Source organism: Quercus suber, unplaced genomic scaffold (assembly GCF_002906115.3).
Source record: "Quercus suber isolate HL8 unplaced genomic scaffold, Cork oak 2.0 scaffold_284, whole genome shotgun sequence".
In the NCBI taxonomy this organism is placed as follows: domain Eukaryota; kingdom Viridiplantae; phylum Streptophyta; class Magnoliopsida; order Fagales; family Fagaceae; genus Quercus; species Quercus suber.
Window position 1 is genome coordinate 806,369 of NW_027069740.1, and position 24,372 is coordinate 830,740.

A 24,372-nucleotide genomic window follows, 5' to 3' on the forward strand; every position below is an offset into this window, starting at 1 on the left:
TTTGGCTTGCCCCCCCTCAAGAGCTATCCCTTCTTCTTCTCCAAAATTCTCCCTCTTTTTGACCGGAATAGCTAAAGGGCTACTACTGGGTGGTAAAACTGTCAAACTTTGCTAAAAGTAGGTTCATCTGCTCTTGGATAGCAGCCAGCCTATCAGATTGCTCATACTGGGCATCTCGGAGTCCATCAATCCTTTCAAGGATGATCTGGAGTGCATCTGCAGGTACTGCAGAGGATGAAGCTCTGCTTCTTTTGCCACGACCTCTTGAACTTAATGGTCCTTCAGCTTCTGTATCAGTCACCATTGGTTCTCCTTCTTCTTAAGCACCCTCCTCTTCATCACCCGGAAGGCGAACCCTTATCCGTGTAATGGTTAGAGTATTAATGGCTGAGAGAGTAGGCATGAGACTGATGTCTTAAGGGATTTCCACACCCTTTGCTCTAAAAAGCCTCATAAGTAGACTAGAGAAAATTAACTTTGCCCTTGAAGTGGTTCTTGTCTTATTAGCAATAGTGAAAAAGATACGAGCACTTATATCAATGTAAGTTTTCTCTTTGAGCTCCATGAGGAAAATGCTTCTAGCATTATTAATGGTGGTCATCTTCTTCACTGGGTACAAGTTGAACATCATGATCACAATAAGACATCTCATATCAGCCGGAAATGCAGTAGTATTGAGGCATCTCCCTTCTCTAACTCCACCAATATGAGTTTGGACAGTTTCTATGGAGAGCATTCTGTCCTTGTAGTGTGTGAATTCATGTCCTCGTATCCAACAGTTGATCTCATCCTATCTTAAAATAGCATTAGCAAAGAATTCTCTAATTAGAGGTTCACATACCCCTGGGAAATCACTTAGTAGCTTATCCCAACCTCTATCCTGAAAACAACTGGGAATGAAAGTGTCCCTCAGATCAACCAAATCCACAAATCTTTCTTGGATGATGGGTGCCTTCAAGTAGAACTGAGTGTATCTCTTAGAATGTTTGGTAGACCTGAACTTTGTATTGTCCATCTTCATCCTCTTGTCACCCTTCTTTGTAGTGGTCTTCTTCTTTATAGGAGTCATCTGCAAAACCATAGCAACAAAGACCATAAAAACACAGCACACATGAATGTTCAATATGTGTGTAAAACACCCTTGAACGTTTAGACCCCAAATTACAGATTATCAATTCAAGCTTATAATCAAAAAATTTATGTGCAGAACATGAACATCAGCCAAACACAAAATTGATAAACAATTTAAGCCAATTATAATCACATCCACAGCAGAAAATAAAAGGCAAAGATAAAGGAAGAGAGATGCAAACATAAGGATAACACGCGATGTGTTACCGAAGAGGAAACCGAAGCCCTCGGCGTAAAACCTCTCTGTCGCCCTACAAGTGATCAATAATCCACTAGAAAATATAGTTGGGATACATGAACAGCAATACACCCTCCAAGCCTAATCTACCCAGGTACCTAAGCCCTCCAAGCTTCCTGCTCCAACAAGGTTGCGCTGAACCTTTTTCTTCTCTGGCTTACCGGATTCCGCTATAACCCATAGCATCAACCAATAACCATTAGTTCCTTCCAAACTGCTTTCCTTAGCACCAAAAGACCTTCTCACAGACGTGGGTGTGGTGAGAAAAGGATTTGGTCAAGAACCTCTCAAGGATGTATCAATGGAGAGGAAGAGAGTAGAGGAATTTGAAGAGTCTCTTAGTGAAGATTGGGGATGAGGCAATCTTGTTTTTCTCTAGGATTTCTCTCTCAAAATTCTCTCTGGAAGCTCTCCACATTTTGTGGGTGTAAGGGTCTATACATAGTGGCGTGTGTTTGGAATACGAAGAGACAGTTTTTCCCAAACAGGGTAAGTTGGCGGCTTGGCCTCGTGATTGGTCTAAGTCGCGAGCTAACGGCTTGGCCAGCCTGGGACTTTTGTCCTGTAGTGTGACAGCTGGCGTGACCCTTCACCTCCCCGCATGCTTCTCACACCTGCAGCAGTTGGCGGCTTGCAAGTCGCGAGTTAGCCTCGAGTCCTAGCCGTGAGTACCTACTTCTTTGCACATTGTTCAGCAATTCTTCACACTCTCTCACACACTACCCTTACATCAATCCCACCTAAATACAGGGTTACTAAGTGCTAAATGTTAGGATTAGTGCCCTTAAATCTATTGTATGATGCTATGTATGATATTAAGTTTGACATTGTGTATGACATTATGTATGACTTAATATTGTGTTTAATGAATTTGTTTTATTATTATCTGAAATAATGGTAACATGAATATTAGGACATTATCATTTAGTCTATGAGATACATAGTATGTGATTTATGTGAAAAGTCATAGAAGATATAAATCACAGGTTCTTTGTAAACTCAAAATTATAGTTCGTAGTCGGTGATGAAATTGGGCATTTCATCGGCGAAGACTATAACATATCAATCATGATGATTTGTCTTGATCATGGAAGTGGAGACTTCTGGTTGATGTGTTAATATGTTTTAAGAGTTAAGACATATTGAACTGGACCATTGTGAGATTTATTATTTTCCTAATGACTGTTAAATGAATAATAAATTTCACGACTTGTATTTGCATGAACTTTTAATCCTGAGAGAATAATGGACCTGATCATGAGGTGTAGGTTGCTTTGATATATCAGGAGTGAGATCTATAGTAATGGTCAAAATCTCAGTATGTTGGGCAGCCACATTTAGTGTTGATGGAACATGTATTCTCAAGATGGAATTCATAGTCTCTTAACGGAGATATAAAGTATTCCTTTGAGATAAGTTTAATGAGTTTGTTATTCAGAGAGTTAGGCCTAACCACTTTAGTAAGACTAAAGTATATATTTATGGAATTGGATTTCATAAATATATAATGAATAACATTAAAGAATTAAACCGGGTACTTAAGGATTAAGATGTAGTAATTTACAAAGTGGCAGTCTACATTAATGACTTTGTATTACTACGAATATTTTATGAAGGGGTTGCATGTATAATAAAGTCTTGGGATATAATTTATAGATAAGACCTAGAGTGCAACTATATTTATATAGTGGTATTAAATATAGTTAATGGTAACTTTGGACTTGTCAAGAGTTGACAGAAAAACCCAAAGCCCATTGGAGCTAGTGTCTTATTGGTCCGTTTTGGTCCCACTCCAAGCCACACACTTAAGTCCAATTGGAAAGGCCCAAAAGGCCAGCCCAATTAGATAATTGGTTAGATACAAAGAGAAAAACATACAGATTTTTCTGTGTGTGAAAAACAACATTGTAATGGTGTGGAAGTGAGTGTATGTCACTCTCTAATCATCCTTTTTTAACCAATTGAGAGTCCACGCTTCTTGGGTGTTAGAGGAATTGGAGTGAAGATTAAAAGTATTCCTAAGTGCTTCAATCTTCGGTTTTGTAATTCACTGCTTCAAGGTACACTCTCTTGTTCTCTAATTCTGAAATTTACTTAATGCATGTTAGCAACTTCGAATGATGTAGATCCGTTATTTTTCCGCTGCGTTCACATTTATTTCCATCACTAAATTACAAGAAAATTGGCACGGAATAAAGCCAACAAGATGGTTGATAAAATTCAACCTTACAATCTCCCACTTTGGCTATTCCGTGACAAAACCCTATAACAAACTCTAGACTTAACGCGTGAGTTGGGAACAGTTGGAAAACTCACTCACACCTAACTCTAGAATATGTGCAGCTCTTGAACCATAAGAACAAGTATCTCCTAAAACACAACAACACAATAAGTTCATTGTATGCAGAAAACTTGTAATGCGTATGGAGCAAGCACAATGCGATCAAGCAAAATGGAATATAGCAATAGACCATGGCAAGACCTAAACAGGCAATCACTACATACAAGTGATCACAAGGCCCATTTACACTTGGAATGAACATCCGGACATTCAAGCTGATAAACACAAAGTAAATCACTTGAATGACCAACACTCAACCAATGCACAGTACATGAAGTATATGCATCTAGGAATAAAATCCTACAAGGGCACAAGAGTGAGAGTACTTAAAGAAAAAATGCATAACATTTAGCAGCAAGTACTTAAAACCTTAAAAGCTTACAAAAGCAACAGGTACAAACATGAACTAAGAACCTTAAAAACCTACAATGGTATCAGGTACAAAACAATAAACACATAAAGTAAAATATGCTGAATAACATCATATTATATACTGAATAATTTTTGAAATAAATAACTATACCAGTGAACCACAAGCTTTCCAAAAGTATTAAATCCATATCAACATAGGATAAAAACTAGCAGACAGATAAATATCAACACATTAGACAAAACAAGATTATATAACAACTATAATAACTCCCCCTTTCAGTATGCACACTCCTTTTCATTCTTATGCTTCTCTCCCCCTTACTGTGTGCTGCTCTCCCCCTTTTTGGCACGAATAGCTAAAGGCTTTCTTCTAGCTTCTTTTGAATAGTATCTAGTTGTAACTCAATGGTTCCGAGACGCATTTGAGTTTGACTGTGAAAGGAGTGAAGGAGCCGTTCCAAATAAGAAATCCAATGAAGCACATTTTCAATAAAGTAACTTTGCTTGGGTGTTTGAAATCCAGGGGGAATAGATGGAGTCCCAGATGATTGTACAAGAGTAACTATAGCATGAGCAGATGGAGATGTGTGTGTGGATGGCTCACTCCTAGGTTTCTTGGAGGAGTGACTCTTGCTTGCTTGGGGAGTGTATATGGATATTGGTCGAGGACGAGGTAGACTTTTCTCATCTGATGAAGGGCTAACACCTTTATGAAGGATAATCTTCATGATTAGACTACAGAATGGAAGAATTGTTCGTGTTGCTAATCAAGCTGCTGTTTTCCCAATGATCTGAAATATGTGAGCACAGATGTCAATCAGGACACCAGAAATGAGGTCACACAGGAATTTAGCCCTTCCAAGACTGATGAAGGCAGTGTTTGACAGTGGGTAGAGGTTGGAGAACATGATCAGCTTTAGAGTTGTCAGCTCAGGCAAAAACAATGCAGTGCCTATAGATGATCCTATGCTTCCCACTTTATATTCATTCCCAAGAACTTGAAGGATGTCTTGTGCCTGAAGTACTCTATCATCATACGGAGTTCGATCCACATTTTCTAGTCTGGTGATGCGAAGTACCTGAGCAATGTAGTCTGCATTCATGGAAAATTCTATTCCTCGTACCTAGCATTTCAACTCTACCCCTGTGTATCTGGCATTAGAGTAGAATTCCTTAACCAATTCTTCAATTGGATCCTCAAAATTTCCAAACAGGTCAACCCAATCTCTTTCTTCAAAAATCTTAGGGATAAATGTTGTCCCTAGTGTATCAAACTTGACAATTCGTTCCACAATGGGAGAAGCCTCTTTAAAAGTGTCTGTGTAGGTCTTTGAGTCAATAGGTGTCCTGAATCTCTCAATGGAAGAGTCTCTAGATGACTTAGACGATAGTCGTGTCCGTTTAGCAACCAGGGTTGACGGGTCATTAGTTAGAATGTCTTTGCCTTTGGAGGAACAACGAGTCATCTGAAAAAGATCAAACACACAGCAGAAAACCAAATGCAATACCACAGGGTACAAACATTAGTTTGATTAGATTCAGATATAAGAGTGTGAAACAGAGAAATTTCACTTAAACACAAAAACATGAACCAGGATAACACCAAGAAGACATAAGCAATATTGACATAAAAAGTGAAATAGGCAAACAAATATGATGAAGAAAAGTAACAACTCAGAGTCAAGTGGGCAATGTGCATCACAAAGTCACAAGTGACAGAATACCAAGAACATGATATGAACGGAGCAACACATTCATTAAACACATCACAGAGCACAGTCTCTCTATAGACAAAAAACATGATACCACACATGTATAGAATATTAGAAACAAAGTAAAGCTAAGACTAGAACATCAAATCTAAACACTCAAAAACCCAAACCAAGTTCGAACCCATTAAATCTCAAGTACACAAAAACACTTCACAAAACAAGAAAAAAAAAGCTCAAATCCAGTATAATGAAGTGAGATAGAGAAAACCCATACCTTTTTCTTGATGTTTGAAGCAGACATGATGCAAAAATGGAAGCTTTTTCAAGAGATACTCGGAGTGTTTGAGAGAGAGAAATGAGGAAGATAATGAACAGTAAAAAAAATTCGAGGGAAAAACTGAAAAACAATTTTAAAAACTGTCTTTAAAACGCAAAACACATGTTTTTCGCGACTGGATGAAGTCGCTAGTCAGTCGCCAGGGTAAGCTGCAAAACACTGTGAAACCAAGATTCTCAAAAAATCTTCTAAGTGTTTTTCGCGACTGGAAGGTCTACTTGCGAGGTGAGCCGCACAAATTTCTGAGTACCCTCGCGACTGGACCTTCCACCTGCGAACAAGTCGCCACATTGAGCCGCGAAATCATAAAAACTCAAATTTTGAAAAATTTTCTAAGTATTTTTCCCGACTGAGACCTTGACTCGCCAGTGAGCCGCGAAAAATCTCAAAGTGAGCTCGCGACTGGGGCATGCGACTGGACCAACCCGCGACTGAGTCGCCAAACCAGGGTAACACTATTTTTGAAATTTTTGACATTTTTGTAAAAGCAAAATACTTTCCAAAAAGAAGCTAAAACACTCAAAAATCTTTTTGCATTTGATCAACAAAGATTGAGCTTGTGAAAACATATTTAAACCAGTACAATCACACAAATGAATATGGCATTTATTGAACATAGACTTGTGTCTTGTGTGTGGGTATCAAAAATGAGATAGTCCTTAGTCTAATGTGAAGCTTCAATGATCAATTCAATCAAGGCATACACAACTAGCACTAGATAATGTGACCTATCTCAATTATAGAAGTATGCATATATGACCTACCACATAAACTTGAGTACATTACTTTGAAACTTTTCATTTGGCTCCAAATACATCATATCATTTGATCATTTTGAATCAACATATCTCATTGTGAGATTGATGCCTGAAATTTTTAATATTTCAATTTGATGAGTTAGCCTTTGGCTTTTTGGACATCATACAATTTATTTTGGTCGCTTTCCCTTTTTCCTAATCAAATACTAGTATGTGCAACAGACTTTTGCAGCTCAATATCTCTTTTCATTTGGAGATTTACATTTGGTGAGCTCTTTGAGTAAAGCAATAAAATAAAAGTGGGAAGATATATAGGCACAAGTCTATGCATGTCTCAAGATCAATAAAACCATTCACTAATCATTCATGACAAGTTTGAAGATCTATTTACAATAGTCACATAGATTTCAGAATTTCTTCCACAATGATATGAGTGCATAAGAAACAAGTTCAATTCGTAAATGCACAAAGCCATTAGTACAAAGGTACAAGGCAAAACATGCTATGAGACAAAACTCAACAAAGCCGATCAAACTTTTTAGGATTTTCTACTTTTTATGTGTTTTTGGATTTTTGATACAAAAACAGTTGAAGATTTAACAAAAGCAACTTAAATAACAATGTAAAAACATTTGAACCAAAGACAAACACACAAACAATATAACAACCTAAAAACATGCAAGAAGCACACAACCAAGCATATTCACAAACATGAGAAGTATTAATGCATGGACATGTTGTAATGCTTATGCATGAGTACCCTTCGTCACCCACATGTCATGTGCATTTGGGGTGATATCCTTGATGGATTGGGTATGAGAGTTAGGACTTTCAAACCTTCTTGTGAAGCTTTCCAAGCAATTTGTGAAGGCATCGATCATCTTCATCACGTCCATCATTCCGTGATCATGAATTTGATTTCTTGGTTGTTCACCACCCCAAGACCTCTTGTCATTTTCTTCTTCCTCGTGATCGAGGGGCGCTTGCATTGTTTAACGCTCTCAGCTTATGACAGTTAGGTTTGGTATGTCCTTGCAATCCACAAAAGTGACAGAAATGACTCGTTCTAGGACCCTGTTGTGATCTTGGAAGTGATCTTCCTCTAGCTCTAAATCTAGATTTTGATTGATTACGGGACTTATTTAACACCCGTTGATCAGCCACATTCTTCTTCTTCTCAGCCTTAATTTTCTCAGGAATAGACTTATCCACAGTCGTTTCTTTGGCCTTCACAAACTTCACTTCTTTGGTGACATTGGTTGATAAGCTACTCCCTCCGGTATATCCTAACCCGGACTTGTCTGAGGCATGTTTTTGAGATGAAATAACATCATCTAGCTTCTTGGAGGATACCCTATCTATCTTGGCATGAGTTTGCACTACCTCTTGCTCAAGATAACTCACCATTAAGTGTTTCAATCTCACACTTTGCCTCCTTGTATCGTACCAGCAGACTTTTGTAATCTTCCTTAGCTTTCTTCATCTTCTTCACAGTTGCCTTTGCCACCTTTGCATACTCACCCGATTTCTCAAGAAGTAAGGCGTACTTCTCTTGAAGACCAGATGTATCTTCATCCTCTTCAGCTTTCGATTCATCCACAATCCCAATAGATTCCAAATCAGAATGCTCACCAAGCTCCTTCACAAGTGAACCCAAATCATCTGAGGATTCCACATGTGCAATAGTCATGAATGCGAAGTAATTTCCTTCTCCGTCGCAGCTCTCTTTAGAGTCAAAGTTTGATGAATTCGAATCACTTAAAGTAGTAGTATAGACCTTTCCTTTCGACTTCAAATAGTTGGGACATGCCTTTTTGAGGTGTCCATGTCCATTACACTCGAAACAAGTAATTCCTTATGAGGATTGGGAATCTTTACCATCTTTTCTTCGGAATTCTTTATTCTCGTTCCCGGAACTCTGAAATTTTCCTTTGTCACCAAATTTCCCATCGTTCTTGAGTTTTAAGAATTTCCGGAAGTTCTTTACAAGGTACCCCGCATCTTTATCTGCTACATCCTCTTCCGAAGAATCATGAGATACCACTCTCTCATCAATTGTTTTAAGAGCAAGAGATTTGCTCTTTTTCTGTATGGGCAGTGACAATTCATATGTCTGCAATGAACTGACCAGCTCTTGAATTTTAATGCCGTCAAAATCCTTGCTCTCTTCAATGGCCATTACTTTGGCACGAAAACTTTCTGGCAGTGATCGAAGGATCTTCCTTACAACTTTAGAATCCTCCATCTTTTCCCCCAAATTGAATTTGTCGATGACCACCTCGTTCAGCTTACTGTAAAAAGAGTCAAATGACTCATCCTCACTTATCTTTAGCTCCTCAAAGCGAGTGGTCAGCATCTGGAGTTTGGTGTCCTTCACCTTCTTAGTCCCTTCATAAGTTGTCTCTAGAATTTCCCATGCTTCCTTCGCAATGGTGATATGTGAAATCTTGTGAAATTCTTCTGGAGAGACACCACAGAAAATGGCATTCAAAGCTTTGCTATTAGCATTAGACGCCACGAGAGCTGCCTTATCCCAAGTGGATTTGGCAGCCTTTGGTCTAGTCCAACCGACTTTAACTGCATCCTACACAGCATCATCAATAGAACACAAAAATGCTCTCATTCAGACTTTCCAACATGCATAATTATTACCATCAAAGAATGGTGGCACAGTTAGAGATTGAGACCTGTCCATCTCAAAATGGGGTCAAAGATCGCACTAAGGTATTTAAATTGTGACAAGTGCACCTGCTCTGATACCAATTGAATGTTCAATATGTGTGTGAAACACCCTTGAACGTTTAGACCCTAAATTACAGATTATCAATTCAAGCTTATAATCAAACAATTTATGTGCGGAACATGAACATAAGCCAAACACAGAATTGATAAAAAATCTAAGCCAATTATAATCACATCCACAGCTGAAAATAAAAGACAAAGATAAAGGAAGAGAGATGCAAACACAAGGACAACACGTGATGTGTTATCAAAGAGGAAACCGAAGCCTTCGGCGTAAAACCTCTCCGCCGCCCTCTAAGCGGTCAATAATCCACTAGAAAATGTAGTTGGGATACATGAACAATAATAGACCATCCAAGCCTAATCTACCCAGGTACCTAAGCCCTCCAAGTTTCTTGCTCCAATGAGGTTGCGCCGAACCTTTTTCTTCTCTAGCTTACCGGATTCCGCTATAACCCATAGCATTAACCAATAACCATTGGTTCCTTCCAAACTACTTCCCTTAGCACCAAAAGACCTTCTCACAGACGTGGGTGTGGTGAGAAATGGATTTGGTCAAGAACCTCTCAAGGATGTATCAATGGAGAGGAAGAGAGTAGAGGAATTTGAAGAGTCTTTTAGTGAAGATTGGGGATGAGGCAATCTTGTTTTTCTCTAGGGTTTCTCTCTCAAAATTCTCTCTGGAAGCTCTCTACATTTCATGGGTATAAGGGTCTATATATAGTGGTGTGTATTTGGAATACGAAGAGACAGCTTTTCCCAAACAGGGTAAGTTGGTGGCTTGGCCTCGCGACTGGTCTAAGTCGCGAGTTCAAGTCGTGAGCTAACGGCCTGGCCAGCCTGGGACTTTTGTCTTGTAGTGCGACAGCTGGCGTGACCCTTCACCTCCACGCATGCTTCTCACGTGTATAGCAGTTGGCGGCTTGCAAGTCACGAGTTAGCCGCGAGTCCTAGCCGTGAGTCCCTGCTTCTTTGCACATTGTTGAGCAATTCTTCACACTCTCTCACACACTACCCTTACATGAATCCCACCTAAATACAGGGTTACTAAGTGCTAAATTACAAGCAAATTGGCATGGAATAAAGCCAACAAGATGGTTGATAAAATTCAACCTTACAACACATATGATAACACCATAAATTAGTACCAAGTTAGTAGCACTGAAAAGAGCAAAGAGTTAAACCAAAGATTCAGTCAACAACACCTTTCAAAATCAATTGGTCAAGAGAGAAGCACAAAGCAACAGAACACAACATTCATGGACAACTTAGGGCAAAATGCAAAAACACTCAAAAAGTGATGCAAATGCCAATCAGTATATACCAGAGACATCTCACAAATAGTGTACATCACAAAGTCCCTAAAATCTAGGCAAATGTCTATAAGACATTTTACAATGGGTATGATATGCACAACACAACATTGGAAATCAACCATGAAAGCATGTGAAACAAGTATCATATACTCATAATCAACAAAACCCATTCAAACAAACTCACAAAAATAAACCAATTCCTTTTGTCATTTCTTGGTCCTCTTGACCTCTGATCACTTGCATTTTTCAATGCTCTAAGCTTATGACAATTTGGTCTAGTGTGTCCTTGAAGTCCATAGTGATGGCAGAAGTGTTGAGTTCTAGGACCTCTTTGTGACTTTGGGAGAGATTTCCCTTGAGCCTTAGGTTTGACCACTGATTAGTTAGGAGGCTTAGTCAAAAAACGTTGGTCAGTCACATTTCTCTTCTTCTCCGGCTTTACTTTTTCAGCATTCGTGGTAGCTACCATTAGTTCTTTGGCTTTCACAAACTTCATTTCCTTGGATATATTAGCAGCCGAACTGCTCTCTTCGGTGTATCCCAATCTGCTTTTGTCGAAGAATGGTTTCTGATGAGCAATCATTTCATCAAGCTTCTTGGAGGAGACTCGCTCTACTTTAACATTAGCTTGGATCACCTTAAGCTCAAGAAATTTTATCTTCGAGAAGGCTTCAGTTAGCTCTCCATTCAGCGTCTCCATTTCACATTTGGTCTCCTTGTATCGCACTAAAAGACTACTATAATCTTCCTCCACCCTCTTCAACTTTTTAATGGTTGTGTTAGCCACTTTTGCATATTCACTGGTCTTCTCAAGGAGGGAATTGCAGGTCTCTTGCAGCCCCACTGTTATTTCTTATTCCTCATTATCATATTCCTCAACTATCCCAATTGACTCCAATTTAAAGTGCTCACCAAGCTCTTTCACTAGTGCACCCAAATCATCCGAAGAATATACTAGAGCAATGGTCATGAGTGCAGATAAGTTTCCCTCTCCATCATAGCTTTCATCTGAATCTGAATTAGAGGAGTCAGAATCACTAAGAATGGTGGCATACACCTTGCCCTTCGCTTTCAAATAATTGGGACACTCTTTCTTGAAATGTCCATGTCCGTTGCAGTTGAAACACGTGATTCCCATAGAGGATTGAGAGTCCTTCCCATCTTTCCTCTTGAAATCCTTTTTCTCCTTTCCGAAATTTGAGAATTTTCCCTTCTCAGCAAACTTTCCACTTTTCTTGAACTTTAAGAACTTTTGGAAATTCTTCACAAGATATGTCATATCTTTATCGATAACATCCTCATCTGATGAGTCATGAGCTTCTATCCTCTCATTGATCGTCTTAAGAGCAAAGGATTTGCTCTTCCTCTATGATGGCAATGACAGCTCATAAATTTGAAGTGAGCCAATTAGTTCTTGAACTTTGATATCATCGAGGTCCTTATTCTCTTCAATTGCTGTAACTTTTGCATGGAAGCTCTCCGGCAATGATAGAAGGATTTTCCTCACTATCTTTGAGTCTTCCGTCTTTTCACCCAAGTTGAACTTGCCCAACAACCACCACATTCAGCTTGCTATAGAATGAGTCGAATGACTCATCTTCACTCATTTTTAGCTCTTCAAATTGAGTGGCTAGCATTTGTAACTTAGTATCCTTCACCTTCTTCGTGCCTTCATAGGTGGTCTCCAATATCTTCCATGCGTCCTTGGCAACTGTTATGTGAGAAATCCTGTGAAACTCATCTAGAGAAACACCACAGAAAATTGTATTCAAAGCTTTACTGTTAGCGTTAGCTACCGCAAGTGCTGCCTTATCCCAAGTGGATTTAGTGGCCTCCGGCCTAGTCTATCCTACATCTACTGCATCCCAAACAATATCATCAATTAACACAAGAATGCCCTCATTCGAACTTTCCAAAAGTCATAGTTGCTACCATCAAAATATGGTGGAACATTTAAAGATTGAGACCGGTCCATCTCAAACGGGGTCAAGGATCGCACTAAGGTAATTAAACCACAGCTAGTGCACTTGCTTTGATACCAATTGAATATTCAATATGTGTGAAAAACACTTATGAACTTTTAGACCCCCAAATTACAAATTACCAATTCAAGCTTATTATCAAACAATATATGTGCGGAATATGAAAATAACCTAAAACAGAATTGATAGAACAATCTAAACCAAATAAAATCACAACCACAGTAGAAATTAAATGGCAAATATTAAGGGAAGAGAGATGCAAATACAAAGACAATACAGCGATGTGTTATCGAAGAGGAAATCGAAGTCCTCGGCGTAAAACCTCTCCGCCACCCTCCAAGTGGTCAATAATTCACTAGAGAATCAAGTTGGGATACATGAACAACAAAAGACCCTCCAAGCCTCATCTACCCAGTGTACCTAAGCCCTCCAAGCTTCTTGCTCCAACGAGGTTACGTCGAACATTTGTCTTCTCTAGCTTATTAGATTCCGCTATAGCCCATAGCACCAACTAATATCAATTGGTCCCTTCCTATCTGCTTCCCAAGCACCAAATAACCTTCTCATAGATATGGGTATGGTGAGATAAAGATTTGGCTAATGTACCTCTCAATGATGTATCAATGGAGAGGGTGAGAGTAGAAGAATTTGGAGAAACAAAGATGAAGATTGTGGATGAGTTAATCTTGTTTTTCTCTAGGGTTTCTCACTCAAAATTCTCTATCTAAGCTCTCTACAATACGTGGGTATAAGGGGTATTTATACTGGTGTGTGTTTGGAAAGCGAAAAGTCAGTTTTTCCCAAACAGAGTGGTTTGGCGACTTGGCCTCGCGACTTGACTGAGTCACGAGTTTGAGTCGCGAGCTAACAGAATGGCTAGATTGGAAGTTTTATCCTGTAATGCTCTAGCTGGCGTGACTCTTCAGCTCCTCTGCATGCTTCACATGTGTGCCTTCTTTGGCGACTTACTAGTCGCACACCAACCGCGAGATCCAGTCACGAGGCCCTACTGAGTGCACACTCTTGAACTTTTTCTTCACACTCTCTCACACACTACCCTTACATGATTCCCACCTAAATACAGGGTTTCTAAATGCTAAATTACAAGCAAATTGGCACAGAATAAAGCCAACAGAATGGTTGATTAAATTCAACCTTACAGTACTGTAATATAATAGTTATTCATATGATCTAACTATTTAGTACTCAATTGTTTGGTTATATTTTTATTATAGGGAATAATTATTTCTTATAAATAACTATTCTCTAAAATGGAAAATAATTATTCCCTTCTACAAAGATTGTAATAGTTTTTATTTATTAAGTGTAATAATATCTAAAATTAATTTATTCCTAAACAAAAAAAATTTTCCATATCCAAATAAAAATTATGAAAAAAAAAATTAACTCTATCTCTTAAATTAAAATATATATATATATATTATTATTATTATTATTTTCTACAAAATATAATTTTATGAATAAGACATTTCCTAAAATAGATCTTTAAATTTTATTCTAATGTTAAAACTCATAACTGAAGTTATGAATAAGTTTAGATATTCCCTTACGACATATATTATTCCCAATAATAAAGATTACTATTCATATTGTAATTCTCATTCAGTATACTAAACTTGTCCCAAGTTCTTCCCTCTCTGTGAAAAGAATTATATTTAATGATGAACACATATATCATGCAACCCCTCTTTTTGAAAAACCAAATAAATGAAAGTCAATACAAGTTTTTCTTCGAAGACCTTTCAACAAATTTCTCCAAGGGTTTTCTGTTAAATATTCCACAACGGACAAGAGCAAGAGGATGAAAGAACATCCATATGACGGGAATATACCATTAGAGACCTACTATGTAGTAATTACCTTAATCTTAAATAACTATATTTTTTTACAGATTTTAAAATTAAGTTATCACCCCAATCAGTGTTGTGATGAAAAGGACCTTTCGGCATTGTCACAATAGCTATAAGGAAAAGCAAAGGTTCAAGAGATAATCCTATATCTATAAGTGCTTCATAAACATTAGTATGGCATTGTCAGCATAATAATGGCATCATTGGTGATATCCTATATCCTTTTTATATGATAATATTATGGTTGAACTTATACTAAATTTACGCATTATTCTTAATTACCATTAAACTCATTTCATGGTTGAACTTATACCAGTTTAATTACAACTATTTCATGAATTTCACTCAATATTTTTTTATTAGATATGAATTTTGACAAATTCAATATTTGATAACATTTTCTTCTTATATATCCTCCATGCTTGCCAAAATTCCAGAAAATTAAAGATCAATAACTATCTCATCAATTAAATGTTTAAGTTTCAAGTTTGTGTAGTTTAAAATAATGCATAAAAAAATAAGTTTATGGATTGAATAGGAAATAACATTTGATTGTCTCAAATTTGACATGCATGCTAAAAAAATACAATCTAATTATTAGATTTTTTTTTTTTTTGGAAAGAATTATTAGATTTTCAAAATGTATAGTCATGTTATTTTTCTTGAGTTGGAGATGTAGCCAAACTTTCTCATTTCAAAGTCTTTCGATAATAATAATAATTAATAAATCTTCGAAGCATTTTCGTCTGATTCCTGCAAAATGATTGAAAATGCACCAGTTCTCGGATTGGGCCTCTAACTCTTTCTCTAATCTTCGTAGTATTTTTTTAACACTTATGCCAATTTTCATACTAATTAGATTTTATTTACCATACGAACCATAAACTCTTCTTTTATCCATTATTTTAAACTAAAAAACCTTGAATTTATACAATTGATAGATAGCATAACTATTGGTCATAATCACCTTGGAATTTTTCAAGTATAAAGAATATATGAAGCTAATGTAATCCAACAGTTAATTTGTCAAAATTTGCATCCGATTAAAAAAATATTAAGTAGTATAACATTACTTAAAGTTACACTAGTTAAGTGTAATTTGAACTCAACCCATATATATATATATATATATATTTATATAGTTTTTGAGGCAGGATGGATTAAGGGGTGAGGAATTTTTGCCATCCCCATGTGAGTTTCTAGTCAAAGTTTCTACTACCATTTTTTTTTTTCTACCTAGATAATTTGTATTAATAGACATTCTCACATTCCTGTCTTACCAGTATCTAAATAAATTGAAGGTAGCAGATGCCATCTTTCTCCTTTTTCGAAAATGTATACCGTGATTCATTTTAATTGTAGGCTCTTCGTCATTGAAAGGAGAAAAGTTGATACTCCACTGTACATTGCTTCGAAAATATGTTACCCTCATCTATAAATAGACCATATTGGCCAAAAAGGTACAATGATCTGGCATCCAAATATGTAATTTTCACACATTCCAATTTATCCAACCAAAGTCAGTGCCCAGTAATTTTAGTGTTACCGGAAAGTATATATAGATAATTTGCAATTAATTAAAAGTTCCAGTAGTACTCATGGCATTACATTCTCTTAAATCTGCAGTTTCTTTAAGCAAACCTAAATTTAAAAGATTAAACAAACCATACGATTCAAATACTTGCTTGACCTCCAGAAATGTTGATGGCTCTAGGAAACTATTGGGGTTGATAACCCCTGAGAAACCATGAGCATAGTTGGTCTAGAATCTGGATTAGCACGCAAGTATGCAATCGCCAACTTTATGATTAGTACCAATTGATTCTCAACCTCCAGTGTGGGAGGTAGAAGGCGTGTGTCTAGCAAATCTTTCAACAATAAATCTTCCTCCACAAATGAAGTAGATAGAGGCAAATCTTTCAACAATAAATCCTCCTCCACAAATGAAGTAGATAGAGTGGAGATGATTTCACCTGGATGCCTTCTTTTGATCACTTCAATAGCCAAAACTGCAAAGCTAAAATCGTCGCATTTATCAGTTATCTTCATCGTATAAGCTAGCTCTTCAAACAAACAAAATATCATGCCAATGTGTTCATATGCTCTCTATTATAAAAATTGATTAACAAATTAAGTCTATTACCTGGTGCAACATATCCATATGTGCCAGCAAATGAAGTCCAATTGGATGAGTCTCTATTAAGAAGCCTAGTTGTGCCAAAGTCTGAAACATGAGCCACATATTCATAGTCTAGCAAAACATTTTTGCTTGATATGTCCCTATGAACAATTGGTGGCAAACAATCATGGTGCATGTAAGACAAAGCATGAGCCACACTTTTGATAATATTCACCCTTTTATACCAATCCAATTCTTCAGCTCCTCCATCATTGCTCAAAATAGTGGCCAAGCTACCCCCTTTCAAGGTACTCATAAATCAAAAAAGAGTTGTGTGAGTGTGAACAAAACCCATGCAATTTTACAATATTCTGGTGATGTATTTCTATTAATGCCCTTATCTCATTCAATAACTCTTTTTTCTGTTGAATCTCACCATCACGAACGGGTAGAAGCTTCTTCACAGCGACTATGTTTCCAGATGTTAGCCTTGCTTTGTAAATGGCTCCAAATCCTCCCTTTCCAATGCAAAACTTAGCATCAAAAGCCTTTGTTACTTTAATGATTTCTTTGTACATTGCTCTTCCATCGAATGTTGACATTGAAAACACTTCTTCAATGTGCACGTCATTTGTTTGGTTTGTATGTGAATTATTCCTTTTTCTTTAAAAAATAAAATAAATTTCCAAGGAATGTCAATACAAGTAGAAGAGTTCCCAAAATAGGGAAAATGATTAAGAAAATGACTTTGTGTGCCTTCTTGAAAATTTGTTTTTCTTCCCCACAAGGTCGTAGTCCAACAACATTTCCACACAATCCTTTATTTCCTTCTGATGCTTGTATTCTAGCATCTTGAAATGCTTTGATATTGGGAAGAGGACCCTCCAACTGATTATAGGATATGTTGACATATGACAAGCCACGCATTTCTTCAAAAATAGTGGGAATTAAACTAGAGAGGTTATTGTGGGAGATGTTCAACAGCACCAAGCTTTGTAGATTACGAAGAGTAGGTTTCTTCAGATATAGTTCCAAAGAGTAGGTTTCCTTCAGGTGGACTCTGAACAAGCTTGTGCAATTTCTCAAGGTTTTGGGTATTGGACCTATAAGTTGGTTGTTGAAAGCAGAAATGTTTTGAAGAGATCTGTTAAGGACATATTTTTATGTAATTGACATATCCTTTGACAAAATGCTCTTTACTTATGTTTGGGTAAATCTAAGAAGGTTCAAGATGATCATTACAAGTGGTTGAATCGAAGACATGAAGATTACTCAAGAACTGCTCAAGAAAAGTGCAATCTGCAGGTCTCGATACCTCCTCGACAAAAGCTCGATTTGTCGAGAGTTATTAAAGCTCGACACATGTCTCGATTTATCGAGCTTACAGGATTCAGACTATAGCCAGCAACGTTTTTATTCTAAAAGGCTATTTGTTTATGGGTTTGTATAATCCTTATAGGACTAGGAAAACCCAAGGTTTGTGGGTTTGTATAATCCTTTTTGGACTAGGAAAGCTCAAAGCTTATGTAGACCTATTTGGAATAGGAGAGCCTATTAAGATCCTATTTGAAAGTTCAATATGGGTATGAAACACCCTTGAACGTTTAGACCCCCAATTACAAAATTACCAATTCAAGCTTTATATCAAACAATATATGTGTGGAAAAATGATAATAAGCTAATACCAGAATTGATAAACAATCTAAACCAAATATAAACACATCCACAGCAGTAAATATAAGGTAAAGATAAAGGAAAGAAAGATGCAAACACACGGACAATACACGATGTGTTATTGAAGAGGAAACCGAAGTCCTCGACGTAAAACCTCTCCGCCACCCTCCAAGCGGTGATAAAATCCACTAAAGAATACAGTTGGGATACATGAACAGCAGAAGACCCTCCAAGCCAAATCTACCCAGGTACCTAAGCCCTCCAAGCTTCTTGCTCCAACGAGGTTACACTGAACCTATTTCTTCTTTAGCTTCCCGAATTCCGCTACTTGACCATAGCATCAACCAATGTATATTGGTTCCTTCCAAACTGCTTCCCTTAGCATCAAATGAACCTTCTCACAGACGTGGGTGTGGTGAGATAAGGATTTGGTAAATAACCTCTCAAGGGTATGACAATGGAGAGGAAGAGCGTAGAGGAATTTGTAGAGTCTCTTAGATGAAGATTGGTGATGAGGCAATCTTGTTTTTCTTTAGGGTTTTCTCTCACAAAATTCTCTTTGGAAGCTCTCACAAAATCGTGGGTATAAGGATCTTTATATAGTGGGGTGAGAAAGGAATACGAAGAGAAAGTTTTTGCCAAACAGGGTAAATTGGCAGCTTGGTGTCGCGGCTTGTCCAAGTCGCAAGTTCAAGTCGCGACGTAACGGCCTGGCCAGCCTGGGACTTTTGTCCTGTAGTGCGACAGCTGACGCGACCTTTCAGCTTCCCTGTGTGCATCTCACGTGCCTGAAGTTGGCGACTTGTAGCCGCAAGCCACCCACGAGTCCTAGCCACGAAGCTCTGCTTCTTTGCACATACTTGAGCTTTTCTTCACATCTTCTCACACACTACCCTTACAATAATCCCACCTAAATACAGGGTTACTAAATGCTAAATTACAAGCAAATTGACATGGAATAAAGCCAACAAGATGGTTGATAAATTTCAACCTTACACTATTTAAAGGAGGTGGAAAAAGAAAAACCTAACCCTAGAGAGCTTTATAAGATTTTCTATTTGAAACCCTAGCCTCCTCCTACAAAAGAAAGAGTTCTTGCTGCGTTTCTTGTACGCCTTTGGGTTCTGTAACGAAGCAAAGTCTTTTGCACCAACATTGAAGATCTTATTGGTGTTTTTATGTGAAGCTGCTGCAAATCAACTACAACAATCAAAGGGTTGCTATGGAGTTAGTCACGTACTAGGATCCGTGCATCATTAGTTAGTCACATACTGGGAGCTATGCATTGAAAATGAGAGATTGTCACTACAAAAAAAGTCTAATTGGGTATTGGAGTAAGGGTTTAACTCTAGGTTGGTATAAGGTACTAGGATTCCTTTACTTGTAACCGCCTGTTTTGATAATAGTGGATTCTCAGGAGTGGTGACCTTAAATTCACTTGGTAGAGTTTTGTCTCGGTGGTTTTTCCCATTCGTAAACAAATCACCTATGTCAAATTTCTTTTTCCGATGCATTTAACTTAGTTGGTGATTTGTTTGTGCTATCATGCATATTGCATGTTAATTAACTTAATTAATTCAATTGGTTAATTAATTGGTTAATTTATCACAAGGAGTCAATACATTCTTGGCCTATCAAGTAGTATCAGAGCAAGCACACTCTGATTAGGTTTAATCATTGTTGTGTGATCCATTAACCCTTGTTGTCATGGAAACTCTTGATTATTTTGATTTGCATGATCTTATGTTGAATGATGATGATGATATTCAAGATGCCTATTGCAAGCTTTATAATTTCTGTATGAAATCTCTTGAATGTTCTACAAAATTAAAAGCTAAATTTAAAAGGTCAAACTTAAAAAAGATGATTTGATTGCAAAATTGGGTGAAGCTAATAATTTGAATGAGAATTTTAAAAATCAAATTTCATCTAAGGTGGACAAAATTAAAAGTTCGGAAGAGCAACTAGGTGAATCTAAAACTGAAGTTGAAAAATTAACTAGTGCCAAACTTGTTGTTGAGCCTAACTCAAAAGAAAAATGAATGTTCAAATAGCGTTGAAAGCACTATGAACGTTTAGACCCCTAAATACAAATTATCAATTCAAGCTTATTATCAAACAATAAATGTGCGGAACATGAACATAAACTAATGACAGAATAGATAAACAATCTAAACCAATTTAAAATCACATCCACATCAGACATTAAATGGTAAAGATTAAGGGAAGAGAGATGCAAACACAAAGACAACACGACGATGTGTTATCGAAGAGGAAACCAAAGCCCTCAGTGTAAAACCTCTCCGCCGCAATCCAAGCGGTAAATAATCCACTAGAAAATGTAGTTGGGATACATGAACAGCAATAGACCCTCCAACCCTAATCTACCCAGTGTATCTAAGCCCTCCAAGCTTCTTGCTCCAACGAGGTGCGCTGAACATTTTTCTTCTCTAGCTTACCAGATTCCGCTATAGCCCATAGCATCAACCAATAACCATTGGTTCCTTCCAAACTACTTCCCTAAGCACCAAAAGACCTTCTCACAGATGTGGGTATGGTGAGAAAAGGATTTGGTCAAGAACCTCTCAAGGATGTATCAATGGAGAGCGTGAGAGTAGAGGAATTTGAAGAGTCTCTTAGGTGAAGATTGTAGATGAATCAATCATGTTTTTCTCTAGGGCTTCTCTCTCAAAATTCTCTCTGGAAGCTCTCTACATTTCATGGGTTTAAGGGGTATTTATACTTGGGTGAGAAAGGAATACAAAGAGTTAGTTTTTCCCAAACAGGGCTGGTTGAAGGCTTGGCCTCGCGACTTGAATGAGTTGCAAGTTCAAGCCGTGAGATAACAGAATGGCCATGCTGTACATTTTGTCCTATAGTGCACCAGCTGGCGTGACTATTCATCTTCTCGCAAGCATCACATGAGTGCTGCAGTTGGCGGCTTGCTAGTAACGAGTCACCCGCGAGTCCCAGCCTCGAATTCCTGCATCCTTGCACAAACTTGAGCATTTCTTCACACTCTCTCACTCACTACCCTTACATGAATCCCACCGAAATATAGGATTTCTAAGTACTGAAATACAAGCAAATTGGCACAGAATAAAGCCAACAAGATGGTTGATTAAATTCAACCTGACAATCTTCCCCTTTGGCTATTCCGTGACAAAACCCTACAACAAACTCTAGACTTAACGCGTGAGTTGGGAACAGTTGGAAAACTCACTCACACCTAACTTTAGAATCTGTGAAGCTCTTGAACCATAAGAACAAGTATCTCCTGAAACACAACAACACAATCTGATCATTGTATGTAGAAAACTTGTAATGCATATGGAGCAAGCACAAAGCGATCAAGCAAGATGGAAATAAGAAATAAACCGTGGCTTGACCAAAAAGGAACAATCGCTATACATAGTGATCACAATGCTCATTCACACACGGAATGAACATCCGGACATGCAAGCTAATAAGCTTATTTGCAAAGTATTATTTGTATGTCCAACACTCAACCAATGCATAAAACATATATGCATCTAGGAACAAGATCCTACAAGGGCACAAGAGTGGTGTACTTAAAGAAAATGCATGACATTTAACATCAAGTACTAATGCTACAAAGCATGGGTACATAAACCTTAAAAGCTTACAAAAACAACAGGTACAAACCAGTAAAAGAAAACTGAATAACATCTTAAGTATTAGGCTGTGTTTGGTTCCCGTAAAATATTTTCCGGAAAATAGCCTATTTTCCGGAAATGCTATTTTCGGGAAAGGAAAATATTTTCAAGTGTTTGGTTGCATAATGAAAACTGTTGTAGAAAATATTTTCATGTGTTTGGTTCTATTCTGAAAATGCTATTTTCCTATACATTTTTCACATTTTCTCAGCTATTTTCTCAGCATCCAAACAAATTATTATTACAAAAAATTTCAAAATCACAGCAAACTCTGGCAATCAAAAGCATAAACAAAACCAAAGAAAAAAAATATCAAATCCAAGTTCGATCGGGTTTTGGGTTCTGGGTTCGATCGGCGATTGGGTTCAATCAGCGCGGTGCACGGGGTTCGATTGGCGACGGGTTCTGGGTTCTGGGTTCGCCGGTGCAAAGGCTATGGGTGTTCATGGCGAGATCGCACGGTGCGGTGCGTGGCGAGATTGCGAGATCGAGCGGAGGCGATCGAAGGGGAGATCGGCGCGGTGCGATGGGGTTCGCCGGCGACGTCTCGGGCGTGATTTGGGCTCCTCTTCTTCCTCTCGTGCTCTTTCTCTCTCTTTCTTTCTCTCTCTCTCTCTCTTCGTGCTCTTTGTCTCTCTGTTTTTCAAAAAACGTTATTTGAAGTGAAAATAAAAAGGGAAATCCTTTTCACCCTTGACTCATGGTCAACTGAAAATGATTTCCGGAAAATTGATTTTCCATGCGCAACCAAACACCCGAAATTACAGAAAAGCATTTCTGGAAGTGATTTTCACCAAAAACAAATGCAGCCTTAATAAACCAAAGTTTCAAACTTTTAAACCAACATTTTAACCATAGTGTATCAAAACCATAATGAGAGCATTAACCAAACATAACATAAAGTAAAAACTGAAATATAAACTGAATAAACACTGTTTATGGCATGCTCCCCCTTAAAATGGCACTCCTCCTTAAGAGCTGCCCCAAAAATTCTCCCATTTTTTGAATGGAATGGCCAAAGGGTCACTGCTGGGTGTGAAGACTGTCAAACTTGGCTTAAAGTACGTTGAGCTGATCTTGAATTGCTATCATCCTGTTAGTATGCTCATTCTGAACTTCTCTGAGTCCATCAATCCTCTCCAGGATGATCTGAAATGCATCTAGAGGTACAGCTGATGAGGTTGAAGCTCTGCTCCTCTTGCCTCTGCTTCTGGGCGTGGATGTCTGTCCTACAGGCTCTGCTTCAGTTTCCATAGGATCACTTTCTCCTTAGTCACCCACCTCTTCATCACCTAGAAGACGAACTTGTATCCTTGTGATGGTGAATTTGTTTATTGCTGACAGTGGAGTCATGGGACTGATATCTTGAAGGATTGCAACACATTTTGCTCTGAATAGTCTCATGAGAAGACTAGGAAAGATCAGCTTGGGCTTGGAGGTGGTTCTAGTCTCTTCCACAATTGTGTCAAATATGTGAGAGTTGATGTCAATGAAGGTTTTCTCCTTGAGTTCCATGAGGAAGATAGCTCTGGCATTAGTAAGTGTTGTTAGCTTCCTTATTGGATATAAATTGAACATTATGATGATGGTTAGACACCTCATGTTAGCGGGAAAGACATAAGTGTTGAGACATCTCCCTTCTTTAACACCACCAATCCGAGTTTGGACAGTGTCTAAAGATAACATCCTGTCTTTGTAGTTGGTGAAATCATGATCTTCTAATCCCTCAAGCCCTAGAACCTCATCAATATCATAACCATCTATGGTGAACTCATGTCCTCTTATCCAACAGTTCAGCTCATCCTCCCTTATGCTCACATTTGCATAGAATTCCCTTATTAAAGGCTCACACACTGCAGGTAGGTCACCCAGTAACCTATCCCATCCTCTGCCTTCAAAGCATTCTGGAATGAAGGTATTCTTCAAGTCATTTAAATCCACAAACCTCTCCTGGATAATTGTTCCCTTCATGAAAGAATCTTTGTATCTCTCAAAGTGCTGAACTGACCTAAATAGGTTGTGGTCGATTTTCAATCTTTTATCAGCCTTTTTAGCAGGAGTCTTCTTCTTTGTAGGTGTGAGAGCCATCTGAAAACAAGCAG

The 24,372-nt window shown here is 37.9% G+C and overlaps 1 protein-coding gene across 1 annotated transcript; it reads right to left on the reverse strand.

Moving 5' to 3' along the window:
- Positions 1–11,800: 11,800 nt before the first annotated feature.
- On the reverse strand, positions 11,801–17,497 carry LOC136071089 (LRR receptor-like serine/threonine-protein kinase RGI3). The gene is made up of 6 exons (XM_065781950.1): positions 17,356–17,497; positions 16,944–17,219; positions 16,616–16,863; positions 16,142–16,232; positions 12,492–12,688; positions 11,801–12,313 (listed from the first exon to the last, which is right to left on the reverse strand). Exons 1-6 carry the CDS (start codon positions 17,495–17,497, stop codon positions 11,801–11,803), a joined length of 1,467 nt encoding a protein of 488 aa, XP_065638022.1.
- Positions 17,498–24,372: the final 6,875 nt, after the last annotated feature.